We start from the raw sequence: 21,589 nt of genomic DNA, 5'->3' as shown, positions 1-21,589 counted from the left end.
ACTACCACCCACGCCACCATTGGGCAAGGAGGGAAAAGACACGCATCCCAGCTGTGCCCTCCTTCCCCAGAAGAAGGAAGGCAGAACTTCTGAGTGGTTAAGAGTAGAAGGTTGGGAGTCACACAGACCTCTGTTCCACACCTGGCTCTCGACTTGCCAGCTGTGTGGGGTTGGCCAGGTGACTAAACCTCTATGCGTCTCAGTTTCTTCATCTGTAAAATGGATTCACAGTAGCATTACCTCCTGGCATTGTTGGGGGACATGAGGGTATATGAAAGGGACACAGCACAGTACCTGGCACATAGAAGGTACTCAAGAAATAACAGCTAAAAAATCAGAATCTCTGCCCATTTGCATGTGGGGCTAAGCACATGTCTGAATTCCAGGCTTAGGCAGACCAGACTACGAATAGCTACCCACCCTGTTATGCTGGGGCCTTACTTGGGCATTTTAACCACATTGCCCCACACTCGAGTTTTCCATAGAAGGTTTTGCATTTCACCTCCAAGAGATGTAGGTTTCTAAAGCCTCCCAGATCTCCTGTCACTCTGTTTTGGAGCTCTCTTTTCAGAGCAGGGAAACAATCACACCTCATTCACCTGCTCCCTCATATAGCCCATGTGTTGGGGTAACTGCCAAGAAATCATATCCACCCTGTAATCTTGCACAAGTGGGTTAGGGTTTTTTGAAAATACAAACTGGAAGGAACCTTTGATGACTTAATCTGAGGAGTCATGGACTCTTCCCCCGTTCATTTGTTCACTTAGCAAACTTTTACTGAGCCCCCTTTAATGCCCCAAGCCCCTTGGAGGAAAGGGAGAGAACCCCCTGGAATACTGGTGTAACGTGGTAGACGTGATCCTCAGTTTCCTTATCTTCAGGCAGTGCCGGAGATGTGCTGGTTGATAGGAAGCCCTGTGCTACAGGACCAGGTTTACAAGTGAGATTCAAAGGAATTCCATTTCTGAGTGATAGGATTCTAGGTGAATTTCATTTCTTTAGACATCTATGAGTTACTTTACCAAAAAAAAAAAAAATGTGTGAAGAGCTTATAGTGCTTTTACAATGAGAAAGGGCAATAAAGTTATTTTTCTTTCTGAAGGTTACATGAGATAATGGGGAAGTTTCTGGCATGTGATCAAAGCTTAATGTTTCCTTCCCAGGGGAAGAGTAAATTGACATTGGGGACATCTGGGTAAAGGGATTATGGGTGATCCCCACCACTACCACCAAAGTTACTAAGGACTCATGATCAGGAAAAAAAAAAGTTATAATAAAAATAAGAAAGCTAAGCTTTTATGATTTTTCTGGCTTGAGTTCAGGCAACAGATACCCTACTGTTGCTGGCAACAGGGGTGAGGCAACATGAGAACCACAGAAATCCCATCCTAAGTGGGATCTCCCTCTCCCAATTCTTAGAACTGGGCTTTCTAATGATGGTGTCTAAGGTACCAAGTGGATAAATACAAGGCAGCCAGTGTTTGTGCAATCCAGGGCCCTCTGATCTCCTTTTCCTCACAAGGAACAAGGAGGTGACATAGTTCCTTTAGAGATTGTCAGCTGTGAAACTCCAGAATGGAAAACTCCAGAATAGAGACCCCTCACCCCTCCCTCACTTCTCTCAGACCAGTAGATAAAGACTGAAAACCAACAAGCTCAAGTATCATCTAAGTAAGCTTGTCAAATTGAACAAATAAAAATACAGGGCACCTCGTTACATGTGAATTTCAGAAAAAATAATTTTTTAGTACAAGTATGTCCCATATAATATTTGGGCCATACTTATAAAAGCATTTGTTTTTCTGAAATTCGAATGTCACTGGGCATCCCGGATTTTATCTGGCACCCCTCATCTGAGAAACATCCCCCTGTCTTGTGGGACGGGGACCCTTTATTTGTCCTGGAACTTGAGCTAAAGTTAAGTCTCAGAAAGAAAAAGGTTCATAGGCCTCATGTATTTCTTTCACTTGTTGGAATTATGTTCCTAGCCCAGCATCCTCCTGCAGGGGGTCCAGCTGCAGACCCCCATGTCTGGTGTGCCTTCTCTTGTGACCTGCTCATTCTCTCCTCAAGACAGGGGATTTAGCCCCAAGACTTCAGGACTCAGGGAAGGGAAGTGACTTGCCTAAAACCACCAAGTTTGTGAGTGGCAGAGCTAGGATTAGAACCCAGATGCATCTGTCTATCGTCTGTCGTTAGTTCAGTGGTTCTCAGCTGTGGCTGTATCCAAACCAATTCAATCAGAACTTCAGGGAGTGGCCCCCAGGCATCTAGATCTCTCAAGGCTCTTCAGGTGATCCCAGGGCATAGCCAGGCTTGTGACCACAACAGTCACCTTTGCATGGGCGCCTGTTTCTCCTCCCTGCTGGGTGCTGAGCTGAGTTCTTCAGACATGTCAGATCAAGGCATGGGGGTCATCCCTGGACCACAAAAGCCCCTTCTCTCGTTTGACTTTTCTACTTCACCCCCAGCCCCTACTCTAAATTCCCATTCACCCCTTCCCCTGCCCAGATAGGCACCACTCTGGTGTTTAGTATTTAAAAAAAAAAAAAAAAAGAGTTTTACATGCATGGGACTGGGCAAAGAATCACTCCATTGTTCTTTTTTCACTTGCCCCATTTTTAGATCTGTCTGGTTTCTTGTTCCCTAGCAGCTCCTGCACTGACGGACTCAGGCACCACCAGCCCCCCCGCCCAAGCAAACTACATTGCAGGGCACACTCTCCCACAAGGCTGTACTGTGGCTTCTGGGGTTTACCATTCTCTGAGGCACAGACCAGGATGGCCTTGCTGGATCCCGGAGTGGGCCATCTTGAGAACCTGTGATTTCTCTAGATGCTCCTTTGGGCCAAAGAGAAGGGGCTGAGCCCAGGCAAATGACATTCTGTTGAATTAGTAGTTAGAGAGGCAGGTATGGCCAAGTTTCCCCCTCCTCTCCCTGGCTCCTCTGAGAAGCTCTTTCTTGGAGCTCTGGAGTTCAGGCCCCATGTCCTGAGGCACCTCTGTCCCTCTTACAGACAACGCAGTAGTGGTCACTGTCATATAGCCCCTTTGTCCTTCCTTTTCCCAGTGGTAGAAAGCTGGTCAGACCAAATAAGCAACACCAGTCCAAGGCCATAGCATTGTGGGCTATGTTGTCAGAAATCTTTGGTTTTAAGTGTCAAAAACCAGTTCAATCTTGCTTAAGCAAGGAAAAAAAAAATTAATGTCTCATGTGACTGAAAATTCAGGGGAACGACTGCCTGTAAGGCTGGCTTGATGCAGGGGTCCAATGAACAGCACCTGAAATATTGGCCTGCCTTTATTTCTTGCCCTGCTGTCATCTTTATTAGCATCATCCTCAGCTGGGCTCCCTTTTGGAGGTGGGGGGAGGGGGGCCACCAGCAGCTCCATTCCCATGTCTCTCATCCCACCAGATTAACAAATCTAGCAGGACAGCTGCTTTCCTACAAGGTCTAGCTAAAGTTCAAGGTTTAGCCTCATTGCTCTCCATTGCCAGGAGGATGCGATACAGTGACTGGCCAAGTTAAGGCCTCCTCCTCAAGGTAATCAGTGAAATCGGGAGGTGGGTGTGGGGGCAGTTCTCTTAGAAGAAAAGCCGGGTGCTGGGACCTGAAGAAGGGGGAGAGGATGTCATATACCCAGAAACAGTAGCTCTATATAGGCCTTGTAAGGGAGTCATTTGCTCTTTTTGAAAGCCTTGAGCCCCTTCATTAATTTAGTTACCTACTATGCAGCAGGAACTATGCCAGGAACTTTACCTGGGTGATGTTTTCCAGTCCTCACTAGAACACTATGAGGCAGGAAATAGCATCAGCCCCATTTGCAGACCCTGCATGGATGGATAATTTGGCCAAGGTTACCTATCAGTTGGTGGTGCTAGAGTTCATGTTTGTTTTTTATTAGCGTTATGAACAAAGTGTTTGACAAAGACTTGAACTTACGGATCCAGATGCAGGGCCTAGAGGTCAAATGCACCACCCCATGCTTCAAGTGTGGAAACTGAGGCCTAGAGAGAGGCAGGGACTTGCCCAAGGTCACCCAGCTGATAAGTGGTCATGATAAGGGAGGGGGTTGGGCCCAGGACCCTGGGGGTGGGGGTGCCTCAGCATGGGACCTGTGAGCACCCCACATCACACAGGAGGAATGGCTGCAGGTGGCTTCATCCAGAGCCTCAGTGGGCAGCAGCACAGGGAAATTGGCTTTTGCAGTTAATGTATTCTCTCCAGTCTAGGCCAGCACCCAACTCCCTGCCTGATAGTAAGGCATTTGCCTGGCAGGGTGGCCTGAAGGAATGTGGTTTCCCAGGCTCCTGAGAGCCTACTCTGTGCCAGGCACAGTGCCAAGTACATTGTTATTCCACAGATCTGCCATTAACTTTTCCCACAGACCTATGAGACAGGGGTGAAGGTCCTCACATTGTAGAAGGAAACTGAGGTCACATCCAGGACCAGACAGGGTCCAATGGAGGTCTGTCTCCCCTGGTCCAGCCTTCTTTGGTTGGAAAAGCATGGGCTCAGTGGCCCACAGACCTGGCATCTGCATCTTTCCTTCTTAAGCCCCAATACCCCTGCCCTGCTGCAAGCCCTCCTGTGGCCAGGGCTGAAGGAGCTCTGCTCCTGTACCCTCCTGCCTCTTTGGGAGACATTGCTCCTATCATTTGTCCCTTTCTCCACCCTCACTTTCTCCCTCCCCACAAAATCATTCCCATGAGCACACACAAGAGGTCTGGTTTCCATTTAAAAAAAAAAAAATACCCTTAGGGCACCTGCATGGCTCATCTGGTCAAGCTTCTGACTTTTGATCTCTGCTCAAATCATGATCTCAGGGTCATGTGACTGAGCCCCATGTTGGGCTCTGTGCTCAGCATGGAGTCTGCTTGAGATTCTCCCTCCATCCCTCTGGCTCGTGCTCGTTCTCAAATAATATATATATTTTTAAAATGCCATTGGCAATCTCCTCCACCAGCTACTTTCTCATTTCCCTGCTTTCTTCAGAGCAAAAGTTTCTCAAAAATATCTTTGCCACCCTCTCCACCTCCCTCATCCCAATCCTCTTTAGCTCATCCCAGTAATATGTATTTATTTTTAAAAGCTTAATGTGAAATTTAAAATGAAGTCCACTTTCTTTAATGTACAAAGAAGTATGAGTAGAAACAGTAATAAATTATATATCACATATGTTTATACCATTTATATATATGGATATGCGGCCATGTATAATTGGCGGTGCATTTGACCTCCAGGCCCTGCATCTGGATCCGTAAGTTCAAGTCTTTGTCAAACACTTTGTTCTCCACATTAACTCTACTATTCAAACAGTAAAAGTGGATAGCAATTTAGGGAGTGGGAAAGAAACCCCCAAAGACTTTTCTACCATGTTTATTCTACACTGTGTATGGCTGTGTGCTTGTTTCACCACTGCACAGAATTCAGCTGTATATAAAACTGAACCTGTTCAGAAGTTGGAGACAAGAAAGGATGGATCCATAGCCTGGTGCATTGTCATACAATTCAAACAATGATATAACTACCAGCTTGTAATTTTTAGGGACTATAAACAAGGCTTCCTCTCGAAGTTGAACCAAAAACAACTTACGTTCCTTAGGGCTTTGTAATATGTACAGGAAAAAAATGGATACTGAGGAGGTTCAAAATTTGGTCTCTACCAGTTACCAATGCAATTAGCAATGACCCTGTCTGGCAGGACTTGATCTTGATGACTAGTAGCTCTGTCAGCATTTTAGTCCTTCATCTTCTCCTGGGTTAAGTTCACCACCAGGTACTTTGAAGAAAATTGTTCCTAGCTGCAGCAGTGACACATGGAGTAGCTGGAGCTCATGTACCTCCTCACAATGATTTTATCCAATTCCTGCCTCATGCACTGAAATCTGGCTGCTCCCAAGCTGTCCTCATTATCTCACCAGACTTCAGGCTGCCAGATCCAGAGTTCAGCCTCTTCTTCTTACCTGGCCTCTCACTTTTGGCACAGGTGGTCTCTCCCTGCCTCTCTGACCTGCTCATGCCTCCTGGCTTCACAAGCTTCTGGTTTTCCTCTAGCCTCCCTGGCTGCTCCTCCTTGGCTTCTTTTTTGGCTCCTTCCCTGCCTGTCTCCATATGCTGAGAACCCCAGGGTTCTATTGTCAGCTTTCTTCTCTATCATGTAATACAATATGCATGTAGAAAAGTGTACAAAACATCTGTGGAGTTTAACAAGCCATCATAGAGCAAGACCATTTCTCCCTACCCTTTCTCCAGATGATGATCCAAGCCTGTCACCAGGCCTTGAATCCCATCTTTAGGATGTTGGCTCCCAAGTCCATATTCCCAGCCCTCATGGCTCCCTTGAAGTCCAGACGTTCCTCTACCTACTCACATCTCCTCCTACCATCCAAAAAGTATTCCACACTGAACATTCAGGCAGCCATCCCCACTGTCACTGAAGGGCACCACCCACTTAGTTGACTGGTCCAAAACCTCAGGAGTCATTCCTGATTCCTCTTTTCCTTGCCTTACATCCATTCTGCCAGCAAGCCCTGCCCCTTCTGCCTCTAGTGCATATTCTGAATCACCTTTGGAGACAATGAAGTGACTGATGGATGGCCCTTTCTGTCTCTAATTCTTCTAGGCTTCTTTTATCTTCACACAAATATGGTTTCTCTTGAGACATAAATTCTGCTCTACTTCCAGTCCCAGACATATTTGACCTGAGAGAGCTAGGGAAAGGAAAGAAAGGAAAGAATCCAGCTTTCTCCCAGATCCAGAGCCAGGCTCTGGACATGGCCCAGCAAGAGTGGGAGGTTGTGGAGCCAATCCTAGCCACCCCAGTCTCCCCTGTGCCTGGCCTGGGACTGCTATTCAGATGTTTGGGGTGGGGGCAGAATTGTCAGACTCATTCTCTCAGGGGTCAGATTCGTGGGGACTGCAACTGCAAGAGCCATTTGGCTGGAGGTTGAGTCCACGTGCTGGCAGCTCTAAGAGTAGAACAAAGGTGAACTTTGGAGGCAGTACTGCTAGTGGTCAGGGGATCTGGTTTTGGAGTCATATAGCCTGAGAAGGAATCCCATTACTGTCACCCCTGGCTGTGCAACCTTAAATAACTCGCTCCACTTCTCAGAGCCTCGGTTTTCTCCCGCTATGAAAAGTGCCCACTTTACAGAGCTACATGAGATAGTGGTGAGGGCTGATAGAGATAATGTGCGGAACTGCATCTGGTAGGTAGGGTCTCAAAAAAATATCTGTATATACTTTCATCAGGTCTAGAGAGTTTGGAGGCAAATCACAGGTTAGAAGTTAGGAAATCTTGATAAGCTCCCTTGGGGGCCTCTTGGTATTGTGGGATTTCTGGTTCTCCACAGAGAATCTTTTGAGAGGTGGATTCTGAAGTGTCAGGCCTAGGCCAGCACTGTGCTGTCTTGGGCCTGTCTCACTCAGGGACAATGCCTGATGGGGACAAAGCTCCTTGCATAGAGAAAAGTGAGGAGAACCAACCTTTTCTGAGGGGCTGCTGTGTGCCAGGTATCAGGCTAAATGCTGTCACATATGTTGTTACACCAGGCTCGCAGATTAAGCTTTCACTTCAGAAATGCTGTTCCTTCACACAATCTATTCCTTCTGCCTGGAATGGTTATACCCCACTTCCCAGGCACCGCTCTACTCCCTTGGCCTTCAGGTCTTCACTCCATCTTCACTGTCACAAAGACCCGTTGTGGCCTCACTTCTGACCAAGTTCCCCTTTCACACTCAGAGAACTCCAGTTCTGTCACTCTCTGGTTGCGTGACGTGGAGTAACTCACCATGCCTTTCAGAGTCTGAGTTCCCCCACTGAAACATGCTCATTTTAAAGAGCCGTGCAGGACAGTGGCCCTTAGTAGCACTCACCACAGTTTGTACTTACATGGTTTTATGTCCGATGCTTCATTAAAGTCTGTCTCTCCCACTGGAATGGGAGTTCCATGGACACAGGAGCTGTGCCTGCTTGTTCATCTCTCTTCACCCAGCACCCAGCACAGCATTTGGCACATGGCAAGTGCTCTATACATTTTGTTCAAAAAACATTGAAGGAATAATGATAACAACATGATTTGAGCACTTATTTTGTCCCATGTTCTGTGCTACACTATTCATAAAAACATCTCATTTCATCTCTGTAACAACATGAAGGAGGGGGACAAGGATTATTCCATTTTAAGCTGAGGAAGCTGAGGCTCTGAAAGATTAAGTGACTTACCTAAAGTCACATAGCCAGGAAGGGCTGAACCTAGGACTTGAACCATCTCCACAGGCCATGCTCTTAATTAGAATGCTGCACTGAAGGATGGACTCCTATGTAGAGCTGTCTGGGCAAGGAGGAGGAGCACTGGGGTGGGGGACAGAAGCAGACGTTGGCAAGGGCAGAGACCCAGGGTGAGTCACGGCTAGTGCCTTTAGGCTTGGCCTAGCAGGATGTGTAGGACAGAGAGCCCTGGGAGAGTGCATCACACCAGGAGGCTCCACCAGAAGTGGATGCTATACCAGAAACATCCACTTATCTAAAATGTCTTAAAAAAACAAACAGAAAACCTTATTTTAATCTTTTATATGTGCCTTTTTTTTCTGATTACAAAACCAATACATGTTCACTAAAGTGAGAAAATCTAAAAACTGTAAAGCAAATTTCCATCCAGAGATAACCACCCTCACATTGTTATGTATATCCTTCCTGTATTTTTCCTATGCATCCTATACATACATTTCCCACACCATTGGAACCAAATAATATATTGTTTTGTATCTTCTTTTGTTCACTTAATTTATATCATTGGTGTTTTCCCACATTATTAACTAGTAATTGAAAAAGATTTTTTAAAATATTGGGGTTTTCTGATAAGACTTGTAATATACGTATTTATTGTAGAAATACTGGATAATACACCAGTAGGCCAAACAAACAGTTCTGTGAGCCAGGTCAGAATGTGGATGGCCAGTTTACAAAATCTGCCCTGTGGATTTCTGCAGGTGGGGTAGGGAGTAACTTATCAGACTCTCACTAGGAGCTAGGGCATGCTTTTTGAAAAAGCATATTCACTATTATGACTTAATTTTATATTTGGAAAACTAAAGAGGAAGAAATAGTTTTTTCCATGACATAAGTTACAGAATGACAAATCTTAGCTAGAGGAGTCTAGTTAGAGAAGTTTGAAAAACACTTTTTCTTGCTTTACTTATTATGGTTAATGAGAATATTTTTATCACTAAAAAAACTTCACAATACTTTAGTGACTGTTTCTTTCTTTCCCTGATTTGTTACTCAGAGTGGCAGTCTTCTAGAAACCTCATTCATTCATTCATACAATAAAGAATGAAGGTTCTTTGCCCAGAACCCTGCTAAGCCCTGAGAAGGTGGTGGTGAACAGACAGGCAAGGACTCACATTCTAGTTGGGGAGACAATCGACGAGTAATCTACCAAAGTATGAAGACCTGTATTACCTAAATGAAACACTATTTTGTTTTTTTACTTAACTATATAATATGTAGTATCAAGAACATGTTTCCATCCCACTAAAAATTATTCAAAAATATTTTCATGACGGTGACTTAAAACTTAGTTTTCTGTCCTATAAAATGAGGCCATCTCTTGCAGAAAGCTAACATATTCAATGTTTGTGCAGCACTGGGCTCTGTTCTTTCAGATTCAGCACATGTTGAAGAGCCTGGGTTCTTGTTGTGGCTTTGCCAGTTTCTGTGTGACCTTGGTCGAATTCTTTAACCCCTCTGTGCCTCACCTCCCTTCTTTGTTAAATGGCTGGTAATAACAGAACACACCTCACAGGTTGTGTGAGGACTCAGATAACACGCGAAGGGAGCTTAAAATAGCGCCTGTCATATAAGGCCACAAATAAAGAGCAGGATTCACTTATTGGAGCTTATGTTCTAGTTGGGGAGGCCAACAATAAAGGGTTTCCAAATCTTCCAAAGTATGAGAAAACCTCTGGAGTGGGGGAAGGAAGAAGGAGGGAGGAAGGGTGAAGGGAGGGAGCGGAGGGAGGGAGGAAGGAGGGAGCGGAGGGAGGGAGGAAGGAGGGAGGGAGGGAGGGAAGCAGGAAGGAGGGAGGGAGGGAAGAAGGAAGGAAAAACGGAGGAAGGGCCTTATCCGCCCATCCCAAAGAGAAGTGGCTCCAGGATGGAGCATGGTAGAGGACAGGACATAGGCCATGCCCAGCAGGATTGTGCTTATTCAGATTCTGTGCACCTGTGGTTCTTGAATCAATACACACGTGAACTAGAAAAAGTGAGGGGCTGTGGGGAGGGGGCGGGGAGAGTGGCGGGACCGAGGTCGCGGGTGCCGGGGGCTCCCCGCCGGCGGCCCGCACCCTCACGGCCCCCCTTCTGCCCTGGCGCAGAGAGCGCATTCGCCGACACGCTGACGCCCGCGCGCCTCAGCCAGGCCCGCTTCAGCGCCTGCCTGCCGCCCAGCAGCCACGACGCCGCCAACTTCGACAACAACGAGCTCGAGAACAACCAGGTGGTGGCCAAGCTGGGTCACCTGGCGCTGAGCCGCGCCCCGGGCCCGCTGCCGGCCGACGCCTCGGCCGCCGCCATCCCGTGCGGGCCTCGCGAGCGCCCGCGGCCCGCATCGTCGCCGGCGCTGCTCGAGGCTGACCTGCGCTTCCACGCGACGCGCGGACCCGACGTGAGCCTGTCCGCCGACCGCAAAGTGGCCTGCGCGCCGCGGCCCGAAGGCGGCCGCACGCTTGTCTTCTCCGAACGCCCGCTGCGACCCGGCGAAAGCCTCTTCGTGGAGGTGGGCCGCCCGGGGCTGGCGGCGCCCAGCGCGCTGGCCTTCGGCATCACGTCGTGCGACCCGGGCGGGCTCCGACCCGCGGAGCTGCCGGCCGACCCCGACGCGCTGCTCGACCGCAAGGAGTACTGGGTGGTTGCGCGTGCCGGGCCCGTGCCGAGCGGCGGCGACGCACTCAGCTTCACGCTGCGGCCCGGCGGCGACGTGCTCCTGGGCGTCAACGGGCGCCCGCGCGGCCGCCTGCTGTGCGTCGACACCACGCAGGCGCTCTGGGCGTTCTTCGCCGTGCGCGGTGGCGCCGCCGGCCAGCTGCGTCTCCTCGGTGAGTTCCCCGACCGACCGCGCGTGCGCCGGGCCGCCGCTGGGTAGCTCGAGTCGCACCGCTGAAGCCCAGGCCCGCTTCCCAGGCTTGAGCGCGTATTAGCGCCCTTCCGCCTCCACCTTTAGAGTTTCTGATTTAGTAGGGGCGGCCCCGAAATACAGTTCTAACAAGTGTCCCAGGGATGTCCATGTTGCTGCTCCCAAGCCCACACTTTGCCAACGAGGACCTAAGTTCCCACTGGGGTCAGGGCCTGGAAGGCTTTATGCAGTCGGTAAATGGTCAGTGCAGTTTTTATTTCCGTTATGACTTATATCACATTTATTTTTTATATACATGAGGCATATTAAGTTGTAGGAGAAAAAGTAAACACAGCTACACTTAAAAGAGGACATCAGAATAACAGCATCCACAGAAAATGGGATGGAGGCTTGAACCATCTTATTTTGACATGATTTTGCCTTCATTCATGCCACCAATAGACACGGAGCACCCACCAGCTGTGGGCCAGGCCCTGGGCTCCAGGATGGAGCATGGTAGAGGACAGGACATAGGCCATGCCCAGCAGGAACTTACACACCTGAATGGAGAGCTGCACCATGTGATGTGGGCCACTGCAGAGGGGCTTCTCTCCCATTTGGTAGAATGGAGGTGGTGGTCAGGGAAGGTTCCCAGAGAGCACAGCTCCATTTTCATGATTCAGGAAGTCAGTCCAAATGGTAACAGAAAGAATGAACATTTCCTGTTATCTCATTCAATTTTATAGTCCTGATGCCTCTATGAAACTGAAATCATTAATCCATCCACAGATAAGAAAATTGAAGTACATAGAGATTAACTGACTGTCCCAGTCACATAGCTGGTCAGCCATGAAGATGTTGGGCAAATCACAGACCTTCTCTGAGCCTTGGATTCCTTTTGTGTACAGAGGGAGCAATTACCTGCATCCTGGCATTGTCATGAGGATGAAATGATGAGGTGCATATAATGCTTTCAGCAGGTGCCTGCCACCTTCAGCATGTTTAATAGTAGTAACAACAATGACTGCTGTTTGCAGCCAGAGGAGGAACAAGGAAGCAGTGGTATCGTTTGTTGTTTTTTTTTGTTTTTGTTTTTAAGGAATGACCAGACATAGTCACCATTTACCCTGAGATGAGTTGCCTAAGTTCCCCACTGGGGCTTTGGCAAGAACTAAGCCTAGAATCAGTCTTCCTTACCCTCCTCCCCAGCACCTCCAGAGGAACCAGGATGAGTCCTTGAGTGGTCAGGAAGAGAAGGTAGAATAGAAGTGACTTCTTTTGGAGGCCAGGGACTTGCCCTCCTGATTTCTACCTGACAGCAACCCTAGCACTGCATTATCTGTCCATCCATCCTCAAGTAGGGTAAGGGAAGGAACATCTCTCTCACCTAAGAAATAACCCATTATTATCTGAACCAGCAGTGAACATAAGGGAGAAAACTCATTCGTGTTGACTACTGCTAGTCAGGAATCTTGTAGTTGCAAGTGACAAAACCCCAAAGTGCCCTAAACTGAAAGGGAAATGTATGGGTACACATACCTCAAAAGTCTGGGAGTATATTGGATGGATTCAGGAACAGATGGATCGAGGTTTTAAAAGCATGTCCTCAGGATCCCATCCCAAAGCTCACTTTCCCCTATGTTGGCTTCACTCTCAGGCAGGCTCTACAGTGCCAGACCTACCTCCCAATGGATGCGCCCCTTCTTTCCCAACAGTTGTAGTGTTCTCATGAAGACCTCTTTGACCTTCACTGGGTTATGTAGCCTTACCTAAACCATCATTGAGACCAAGGGGTGGAAGTTCTTCTTGGCCTGGCCTGGATCACGTGAGTGAGGGTGAAGTAAGTGCCCCAACAAAAAATCCTGGTACTGTTTCTGAAATAAACAAGACTGGAGGCCGAGCAGGCAAAGAATAGGTGTCCACCACACATGTACAATTCCATCAATCCTTAGCAGAAACCTGGGAGGTAACTCTTATCCCCCCATTAGACAGATGGGGAAGCTAAGGTGCAAAAGAGCGAAGAGCCAGGGACTAGCAGAACAGGACTCACCTTCTACCACCCCTGATGGAGTCTCTTTGGTTTCAGGCACCTTGCAGTCCAGCCCTGCGACCACGTCCCCATCAGGGTCCCTCAGCGGCTCCCAGGATGATAGCGATTCTGATATGGCCTTCAGTGTCAACCAGTCCTCCTCAGCATCTGAGTCATCCCTGGGTAAGGAGGTATAAACCCTAGAGGGGTAGGGGCTGGTGGCTGGCCTGGCTCCTTCAGCTGCGCCACAGCCTTCCTGAGGCTAAGCAAGGATGGCCACCTTTTCCCCCTGCATATTCTCCTTCCTCGGCTGTACAGTCATCTAGAGGGAGGAGAAATCTCCATGTCGTATCCCAAAGGGTGATCATGGTGCTTGATGCTTGGGGGAGGGAGGGTAGGGAAGGGGGCAAAGCCCAGGAGAAAAACCCCAAATTGGTGTCTCTCAAAATTGTTTCCCCACAAGTTCGGCCATAGAAGCTCTGCCTTCTTGGGATTGCCCCAGCAGAACCCACGTGAAAACCACATTATTAAGGTCTGTCTTGTTCTCCCTTTCTGCAGTGACCGCACCCAGCTCCCCGCTGAGCCCCCCCATGTCCCCTGTGTTCTCCCCACCGGAGCCGGCAGGCAGCAAGAATGGCGAGTGCACAGTGTGCTTTGACGGGGAAGTGGACACAGTCATCTACACGTGTGGACATATGTGTCTGTGCCACAGCTGTGGCCTACGGCTCAAGAGGCAGGCCCGTGCCTGCTGCCCCATCTGCCGGCGACCCATCAAGGATGTCATTAAGATCTACAGGCCGTAGCCTGGCCCACCAATGGGCCTTGGCCAGAGCAAGGTCACCTTTCTGAAGGCCCCCTGAGCCAGGCAACTGCTATGGCCACCAGGGAGTCCAAGGGCAGTGGCCATCCCATCTGCCACTCTCCAATGGTGGGCAAGGCGTGACAGTCATGGAGATGAGGCCCTGGGGGTCTGAGCCCAGGCAAGGGCTTCTTCTGGCTCAAAAGTGCTTTGCCCCCAAAAGGCCGTCCCAAAAGCAAGCTCAGGAACTGCCTAGCAGACCACCCTGTCCCTCGGTGACCTCTCGGCTGGGAAACAGCATTCCCTGTGCAATGCTTTTTGCTGGAGTTGGGTTGAGTGTGTGTGAGAGAGGGTGAGGGGAGGGAGTGGCCAGAGAAGAAAGAGAGAATGTGTGTGAGAGAACGAGTGAGAGAGAACGCATAGGTATTTATCCAGGGATCCTGGCTCTGGGAGGTTATTTAACACTAAGGAATGTGCAATCCAGAGCCCAGACGGTAGCGTGACTAGAAATTGTTCACTCTCTGGGGCTGTAACGTCAGCTGGTTTTGAATGTATGAAGCCTGCACCTAAACAGAACTCCCTCGGATGGTATAGAAAAGGGACACTCAGATTTTCTAAGGGAAGGAAAAAATAGCTCATTGTTTACAGCTCCAAAGCAGCAACGCCTTGGGGGGAAGGTGGGTGGAGAACAGAAAAGAACAATTTGCTTTTTTAGTTTCTTCCTCAGTCCTAGAGAGGAGTTTTGATGGGTGCTGCGGCCCACCGAGAGCTCTGGGTGGTGTCATCCCCAGAAGCCTTTTCACCCCTTCAACCCAGATAGCCTAATAAGCATAGTGCACCTTGACTCGGTCCCTCTAGATGCTTTTCGTCTGTCCCATCCCTTGCTGTCCCCAAGAAGAAGGCAAGCAGCAGGTTCTCTTTTCCTGGAGGAAAGAATCCTGGAGGCAGGTGACTCACCTGCAGTTGGAAAGGCCACCCCATCACACAGACGGCTCTTCACATTTCGTGTTGTCAGCCCGGGCCTGGCATTCACCAGCAGCGGTGGGCATCACCAGGACAGCCTGCTGGGGAAGCGGTAGGAGGAAAAGACTTTGCAACTGGTTCTGATTCTCAGCTTCCCTTACGCTGCTGATTACTAAGATGTTAAATGATCATTAAGATGTTAAGAGCTGAGACATTAAAATGCTGACCTTGGGACTCTCCCCCTTCCCAGGGCTATTTACAGGCATTTCCTGGGACCTGGCCCTGTCCCCGACTTCTGCATCCCTGCGGAGGCCCATGTCTGCAGACTCCCAGACCACCCCTGGGCTGATAGGCTGGCCCAGGCCCGCTCTGCCCCCAGTTCAGGGCCTAACCTCTGCCCTATCTTTTGCTGTACTTTTAAGGAAGCCCCTGGGCCTCTCTGATTCTCAGTTCTCAATCTGTCCTTCCTACTCCAGAACCCACGAGGGAACCAGCATAACATCTAAAAAGCCCAAGACACCCTACAAAGAACAGGTAACACTTTTACTACAATTCCTAATCTGTTCCTCTGCTGCACAGATGATGGCAGAGAAAGGAGAACATTCAGAGAGTTTCTGCATTCATAGAACACATGTGTGCTGGGTGTCTGGGGGCCCAGAGCCCAGCTCAGCTGGGCCCTCATCAAATCAAAGCCTGTAAGACCAGGTGGTCTTTGTAATGTTCTAGGTCTTGGACCAACTGCTTCTTCTCTGCCTGGAGTGGTCATAGTGTTCCGACCTGATCTCAACTTCAGAACCCCCACTCTTGCCCCTGCAAAAACCCTGATTGGTTATTGTCCCCCTAGTGAATCTGGGAAACATGCCCACCTTTAAATCTTGTGACGGAAGTTTTTGGGGAGGACAAGAGCTGGAGACGCTGGGTAGCACTCAGTGCCCAGCTGCATTTGGCCAGCAGGAGCCTTCCAATTTCCCCATGTATGGGCCCAGACCATGTGGGAAAGGACTCGTGACCTCCTCCCCACCAGAGCTGGTTCTCCAGGCAGCAGTGCCCACTGACCGGATTGAGCCAGTCACAAGCTCTGGTGGTCCTCGAAGCCAGCAGGAGGCAGCTGGTCTCCCCTGCCTCTTGCTCTTCCTAACTGCCCCCACCCCTGGGTTCCAGCCAGGGTCATGTACAGCCACCACCAGGAAACCAGTGACTGAGGGCCTGGACCTGACGTGGACCGGGCCATGCTCCTGGTGACCTGTTACCTGGATCAAAAGGAGCTGGTGGCCTGTTTAACTTGCTCCGCAGCTGCTATAAATAGCCTCCCTGTTTCCAAGAGGAATTAAGGGGGTGTTTGTCTTCTAAAAACCAGACATTTCCTGATGCTCTAAACTGATTTATTCAGTGCTATAGAGGAGCTGCTCACATGGCCCTCACATGGCGGGAGAAAGAGGAAAGGGAACCCCTCTCTTTCACTTCACGTCATTATGTGCCTCGGCGCTGGGCTGGAGAGGCGTCTCCACGCATTAATCCTGTGAGGCAGGTCTTACCCCACTGAGTCACATCTAAAACACCACTGATTGTAAAATACACCATTTTATGTACCGCTAAGGGAAAAAATGCGAATTTTAACTGTAAGATACCACAGCTATATGATTCATTCTAATCAGAGACTTGAAATGTGAAAAAAAAAAAAAAAAAGCTGTGCTATTTAGAATTGACAAAACGCGGTATTATTCCCGTTTGACAGGTAGGAGAACTGAGGTCCTGTGAGTGAAGTGATAGGATCACATGCAGTAGGTGGTAGGGCTGGGATTCAAACCCAGGAGTGTCTGGTGCTGAATCCCACTCTCTCCGCTGCCTGGCCCCAAGCCCCGGAAAGCTTGAGACTGCCTTGAGTTTTCTTTCTTGAAACTTCTCTGGGCAGCCCCTGGAGAGAGCCTGGGCACCGGCGCCTGTATGGAGGCTTCCAGCCCCAGGCTGTGGTCCCTCTGCCACCCATACCCTAGAAGGACAAGTGTCCTTCCTTTCAGGCTCACCTTCCCGCTGCCTGCCTTCTCCTGGCAGAGCTGAGCTATGTGAGATCCTGAGTCCAACCTGAAGGCCTCCTTTGGTGACACAGGGGTGCACATACGGGGCAACTTCGTGGAGGGGCTGAGGGCGTTGTCCCACCACCTTCCTGGGCCTCAACACTGCCACTCGCTCAGGCAGGGACGCTAGGGCTAAGAAGGGGGTGACCAGAAGATACTCCCTTGTTGTGGTCTTGTGCCTGCTTATTTTGAACCACCAGAGAAATTGGGCTGTTTCCAAGTCAACACAAGCTCCTTTTCCTAGTCCATTCCCAGGACTGGGAGGCTGCTGGGGTTTAGCTGCCCAGGGCAGCTGCCCGTCTATGTGCGGTAACATTTTGCTAAACACCCGCTCATCAGCATGGCCTGGGTTCTGCACACAGTGTTGGGAACTGGGCCTAAAGACAGAGCCGCAGGGAGCAGACAGTCCGGAGCTGGACGGATTTGTAAACTTTTATTTGCTCCCTCCAGCGTTGGGTCCTGTGCTAGCACATAGTAGGTACTCATTAAAGGTTTACGGGAGAAATCCGAAATCAAGTTACGAGGGCTCAGGGGTTTGGTAAAACACATATACATGCACACAAAGTCATTCAACAAGCATCTGCTGCGTGCCTACTAGGTATGGGGTGCTGGGAATGCGGAGCAGAGAGGACAGCACCCTAGCTCTGCCTTCAGAGGTAGAGACATTAGAGGATAATGAGATGCTAGGGACAGAATCCTTTGGGCTTTCTTGGCCATTCTGTTGCCTTTGGGGATCTATTCTGGTGAGTGCCCATGACTGCTTTCCTGACCCAGAGCCTCCTGCCTGCTTTGAGAAGCCTCCTCTGCGTTAGAAATGCCAGATATTTTGTAGTCAGTGAGCTGCTGCCCAAATGGCCTTGGGCAGAACCCTCAAGGGCCCCACCGCTGGATGATTACCCTCAGGTCCCACCAGGGAGACCCGTGGGGAGACGGCTACCTGCTACTTTCAGGCTTGGGAGTGGTTGCTGGAATCAATACCTAGGTCCCCAGAGAGCCCCATCAGTTCCAGTTGAGAATGGGCTTGTGCAAAGTCTTGGAGAACGAGAGGCAGTAACCTCTCCCTGCCCAATCCCATCCCTGCCCCAGTTCTGGCAGAGGGATGCCTGCTCAGGAACATGTGGCATTTCTTGGTATTTAATTGTCTTCCCCAAGCCCCTAATGAAATGACTTGTACACCAATCTGTCTGTGCCTTATGAAAGTGTCTGTGCACTTTTTATCCTTTTTAAAAGCAACTTTAAAAAGTGGGCAGGGGACTAGCATACATAGTAGTATTCTAGAAATATGTGCTCATCACTGAAACCCTTCTGCATTATGTTTTTGATGTAGGAGTGATGAAGTGTACTCTCTCATCCCATCCCCCCACTACCTGTATACAGACCTTTTTAAAAATGTCTCTTTTCTTATTTTTCTGATTCAATACTGTGACTTCTCCAATACAATCTAATCTTTGGGGATCAGTAATAAAGGTTTTAAAACTTGGGGGGAGTGGGTTGGAAAGGGTTTGCACTGGTCCTGTGTGTTGTGCTTTTGTGTGTTGTGTGTTTTGGTTTTTGTCTATTTTTATCTGTTTTATATTAACATAATTTTTCTGTTTAAAAAACAAATACAACTTTGGCTTGTTAAAAAAGAAAGCTTCTTCAGAACTCAATTTTAAAAATCGCAGTTGCACATACTGTTGGGGAGTGAAGGTGAGGGATACAAAACATTGCCGACCTTGAGGGAACGATTTGCAAAATGTCCATAGAATCCTGATAATGTTTGATCCTTTTGCCAAGTAACTTTTGTGAAAATATCACAAGGAAATCGTTCTAATCAAGGATAAGCTCTATATGTAAAGATGTGCATTGCAGCATTATTTATAATGGTAAAGAAAAATTGTATAAGCCACCCTAATGTCCAACAGCAATGGTGAACTTGCCAGAACTCTCGGTTGCAAGTGACAGAAACCAAACTCAAACTGGTTTAAGGGAATTTAAAAGCTCAGCTAACTGCAAAGTCCAGTATCATGAACCCAAGAACCCACTTCAGGTGCAACTGGATCCAGAATCTGAAACGCTGCAACAGGACTCGGTCTCCCCCGCTTCTCGCTCTGTCCTCCTTTGCAGTGACCCATTCCCAGGCAGGTTGTGAAGACAATTGGCCACAGCACAACGCAGGCGCAGGCGCAGCCAACAGCCTCCCTGTGTGGGCCCACCTGGATCACGTGTCCCTTCCTGAGCCAATCGCAGAGACCAGGGAGATACGGGCCTCTGATTGGCCAGACCCAGCATAGGCGCTCAACTCCACCCAATAGCTGCTCTCCTAGAACTGAGAGTAGGAAATCGCAGTCTCCAGTGAAGAACTAGTGCTGGGCAGGCAGGAGCAATGGGCATCTCTAGCTCTCTAAGAAAGGTTGAACGAACTGTGATACAGATGTATACCTAGTTAATAGTATGGCCCGTGAAGCCACAGCCCGGTCCTCACCATGACTGGGAGAGACACTTAACCTCTTTGTGCCTCAGTTTGCTCATCTGCAAAGCAAGAATCGTAAGGTTTCTTGATTTTAGGATGGGTGTGAGCATTATCGAGATCATGCTGGTGACGTGCTAGGCACCGCGTCTGGCACTCAGCAAAGAGTTTGTAACCCGGGAACATGTTTATGTCAAAACATGGTGGGAAAATTAAGATATAAAACTGCACAGACACTCTGATCTCGTGGATGTAAAAACAAGCAAGCAAGCAAACGAATAAACAACAGCCTCCAAACAAGACTGTGTTGGAATAATCAACAGGAAAGAAGCAAAAATCTCCATGGGGGCTGTGTCAGGATAATGGTATTATTGGACTTTTCCCCGTTTTCTAAATTTTCTCTAATGACAAATTATTGCTTTTAACCTTGTTACTTGGAAAAAATATCTCCCGTCTCTGTAAAAACCAATGAAAACAGCTAACGCTTGCTGGAATTCGTCAGGAATTCCCAGGCTGATTGTCTGAGTTTGAGATCCAAATTTAGTCACGGTGGAGATAAAGGCCTGCAAGCTTCCAGTGGAGACCAGGCCAGGCTGACCAGTTTGGTTGGGCTTCCTCCAGACCAGGCTTTAGGACCCAGATTTCTGGGGGTGGAGCCTTGCATGGTGTCAGGAGTAGCAGGCGAAGGGAGAAGGTGGAGCTGCTCAGGCCTGTTTTTCCTGGCTTGCTGAAATAGCCTGGTTTGGGGAGCAATGGGGTAAGAGAAATGAAGTTGCATTTATGAAGCTAAAGAAACCATGATTTTCCTACTTCTCTTGATTCTTCACAACAATGTTGGTCTTATTTTACAGGTAAGGGAGCCAGGGTCCCTTCAAGGTAGAAGAAGGATTGGACCCTAGATGTACCTGTTTCAGAGCTAAGGCAAAATGTGCCTCTGAAAGATATCACTTATCTCTACTAGGCCAGGGGACATTTTCATAGCTATCTTCTGATAATCAAGACTTTTTCTTTTTTAAATAAAGGTGGGGAAAGACCATACTAATCTAGACTCCTTGGGTTTTAAGAGACTGAAACCCAACTCAAGAAAAACAACTTAAGAAACAACTCACACAACTAAACTGGTCAACCCTTGCTTCAGGAATGGCTGGATCCAGGTGCTCACACGACGTCATCAGGCATCTGCCTCTGTCTCAGTTCTGCTTTCCTCTGGGTTGACATCACTCTCAGGCAGGCTCTCCCTTTGTGGTAACCAAGATGGTCCCCAGTGGCACCTTACTCATATCATACCAGCTTAGTGACCCTTTAGAAACCTTTCAGGAAAAGTCCCAGGGCATCTGTCTTTTGACCCCTTGGATCAAAAGCCCAATCTCTAAATCAATTTCTGTCACATACCCACACTTGACACGAAACCAAGGATGACATGGCCCTTGCCCTCAAGGACCAACCAATCTAGAGGGGAAGGCAGACTCATAAACAGACACGTTCAGACCAGTGTGGTCCTGAGGCTGCTAGGACAGATTGGATTCAAGGCATAAAGACTATAGATCATTTGGTGATATAATTTAAACATCCTTCTTTCTCCGGGCTGTTCAGGCTTTCACTAATGCCTGGGTCATGCTTCCTGGTACATCATATTTCTATTCTAGGGCTTCAATGTACAAAGCCTGTGCCCCGACCCTCACCACCCCACCACTGGAAGCACAGCTAGCCTCAGAGGAGTTCTATATGGAGACTTCTCTTTCCCTCATTCCCCGGGTTCCTGCAGGACAAACAATCCTCCGCAAAGATAATAACAAATCACCTACTGAACACTCACCATGTGCTAAGGACATCCATGACATCTCTGACTCCCCACTGTAGCTCTTTGAAGTAGGTCCCATCATTACTTCCATTTTATACGAGGGAAAACCAAGACTCAGATTAAGTACTTTATGCCATTCCATATGGCCTCTCAAAGACCAAAGTAGTTCCCAGGATCTAGACCCAGTGGTTTTCAAGGGCAAATGGTCCCGGAACATACGTACTTGTGATTTCACTGACCCCACCAAGAGTCTGTCAGATAGATATTATAGTCCCATTTTACAGACAAGGGAAGAGAGGCTCAGAGAGGGCAATGACCTGCCCCAAATCACACAGCTGTGAGCTGTGGAGCCGGA

The 21,589-nt window shown here is 48.7% G+C and overlaps 1 protein-coding gene and 1 pseudogene across 1 annotated transcript in view; one reads left to right on the top strand and one right to left on the bottom strand.

Moving 5' to 3' along the window:
* NEURL1B (neuralized E3 ubiquitin protein ligase 1B) overlaps positions 1 to 14,043 on the top strand; it is a 33,654-nt gene extending 19,611 nt beyond the window's left edge. The window contains exons 3-5 of the mRNA XM_021695684.1: positions 10,382 to 11,101; positions 13,205 to 13,330; positions 13,706 to 14,043. Of these exons, the coding sequence (XP_021551359.1) occupies positions 10,382 to 11,101; positions 13,205 to 13,330; positions 13,706 to 13,950 (1,091 nt within the window). The 3' untranslated portion in view covers positions 13,951 to 14,043. The remainder of the gene's footprint in view (positions 1 to 10,381; positions 11,102 to 13,204; positions 13,331 to 13,705) is intronic.
* LOC110584782 lies at positions 5,431 to 6,115 on the bottom strand (annotated as a pseudogene).
* Positions 14,044 to 21,589: the final 7,546 nt, after the last annotated feature.

The sequence above is a fragment of the Neomonachus schauinslandi genome, chromosome 7 (assembly GCF_002201575.2).
Source record: "Neomonachus schauinslandi chromosome 7, ASM220157v2, whole genome shotgun sequence".
NCBI lineage: Eukaryota > Metazoa > Chordata > Mammalia > Carnivora > Phocidae > Neomonachus > Neomonachus schauinslandi.
Note: the sequence above shows the minus strand (reverse complement) of the source record. Positions and strands in the feature narration are given on the sequence as shown.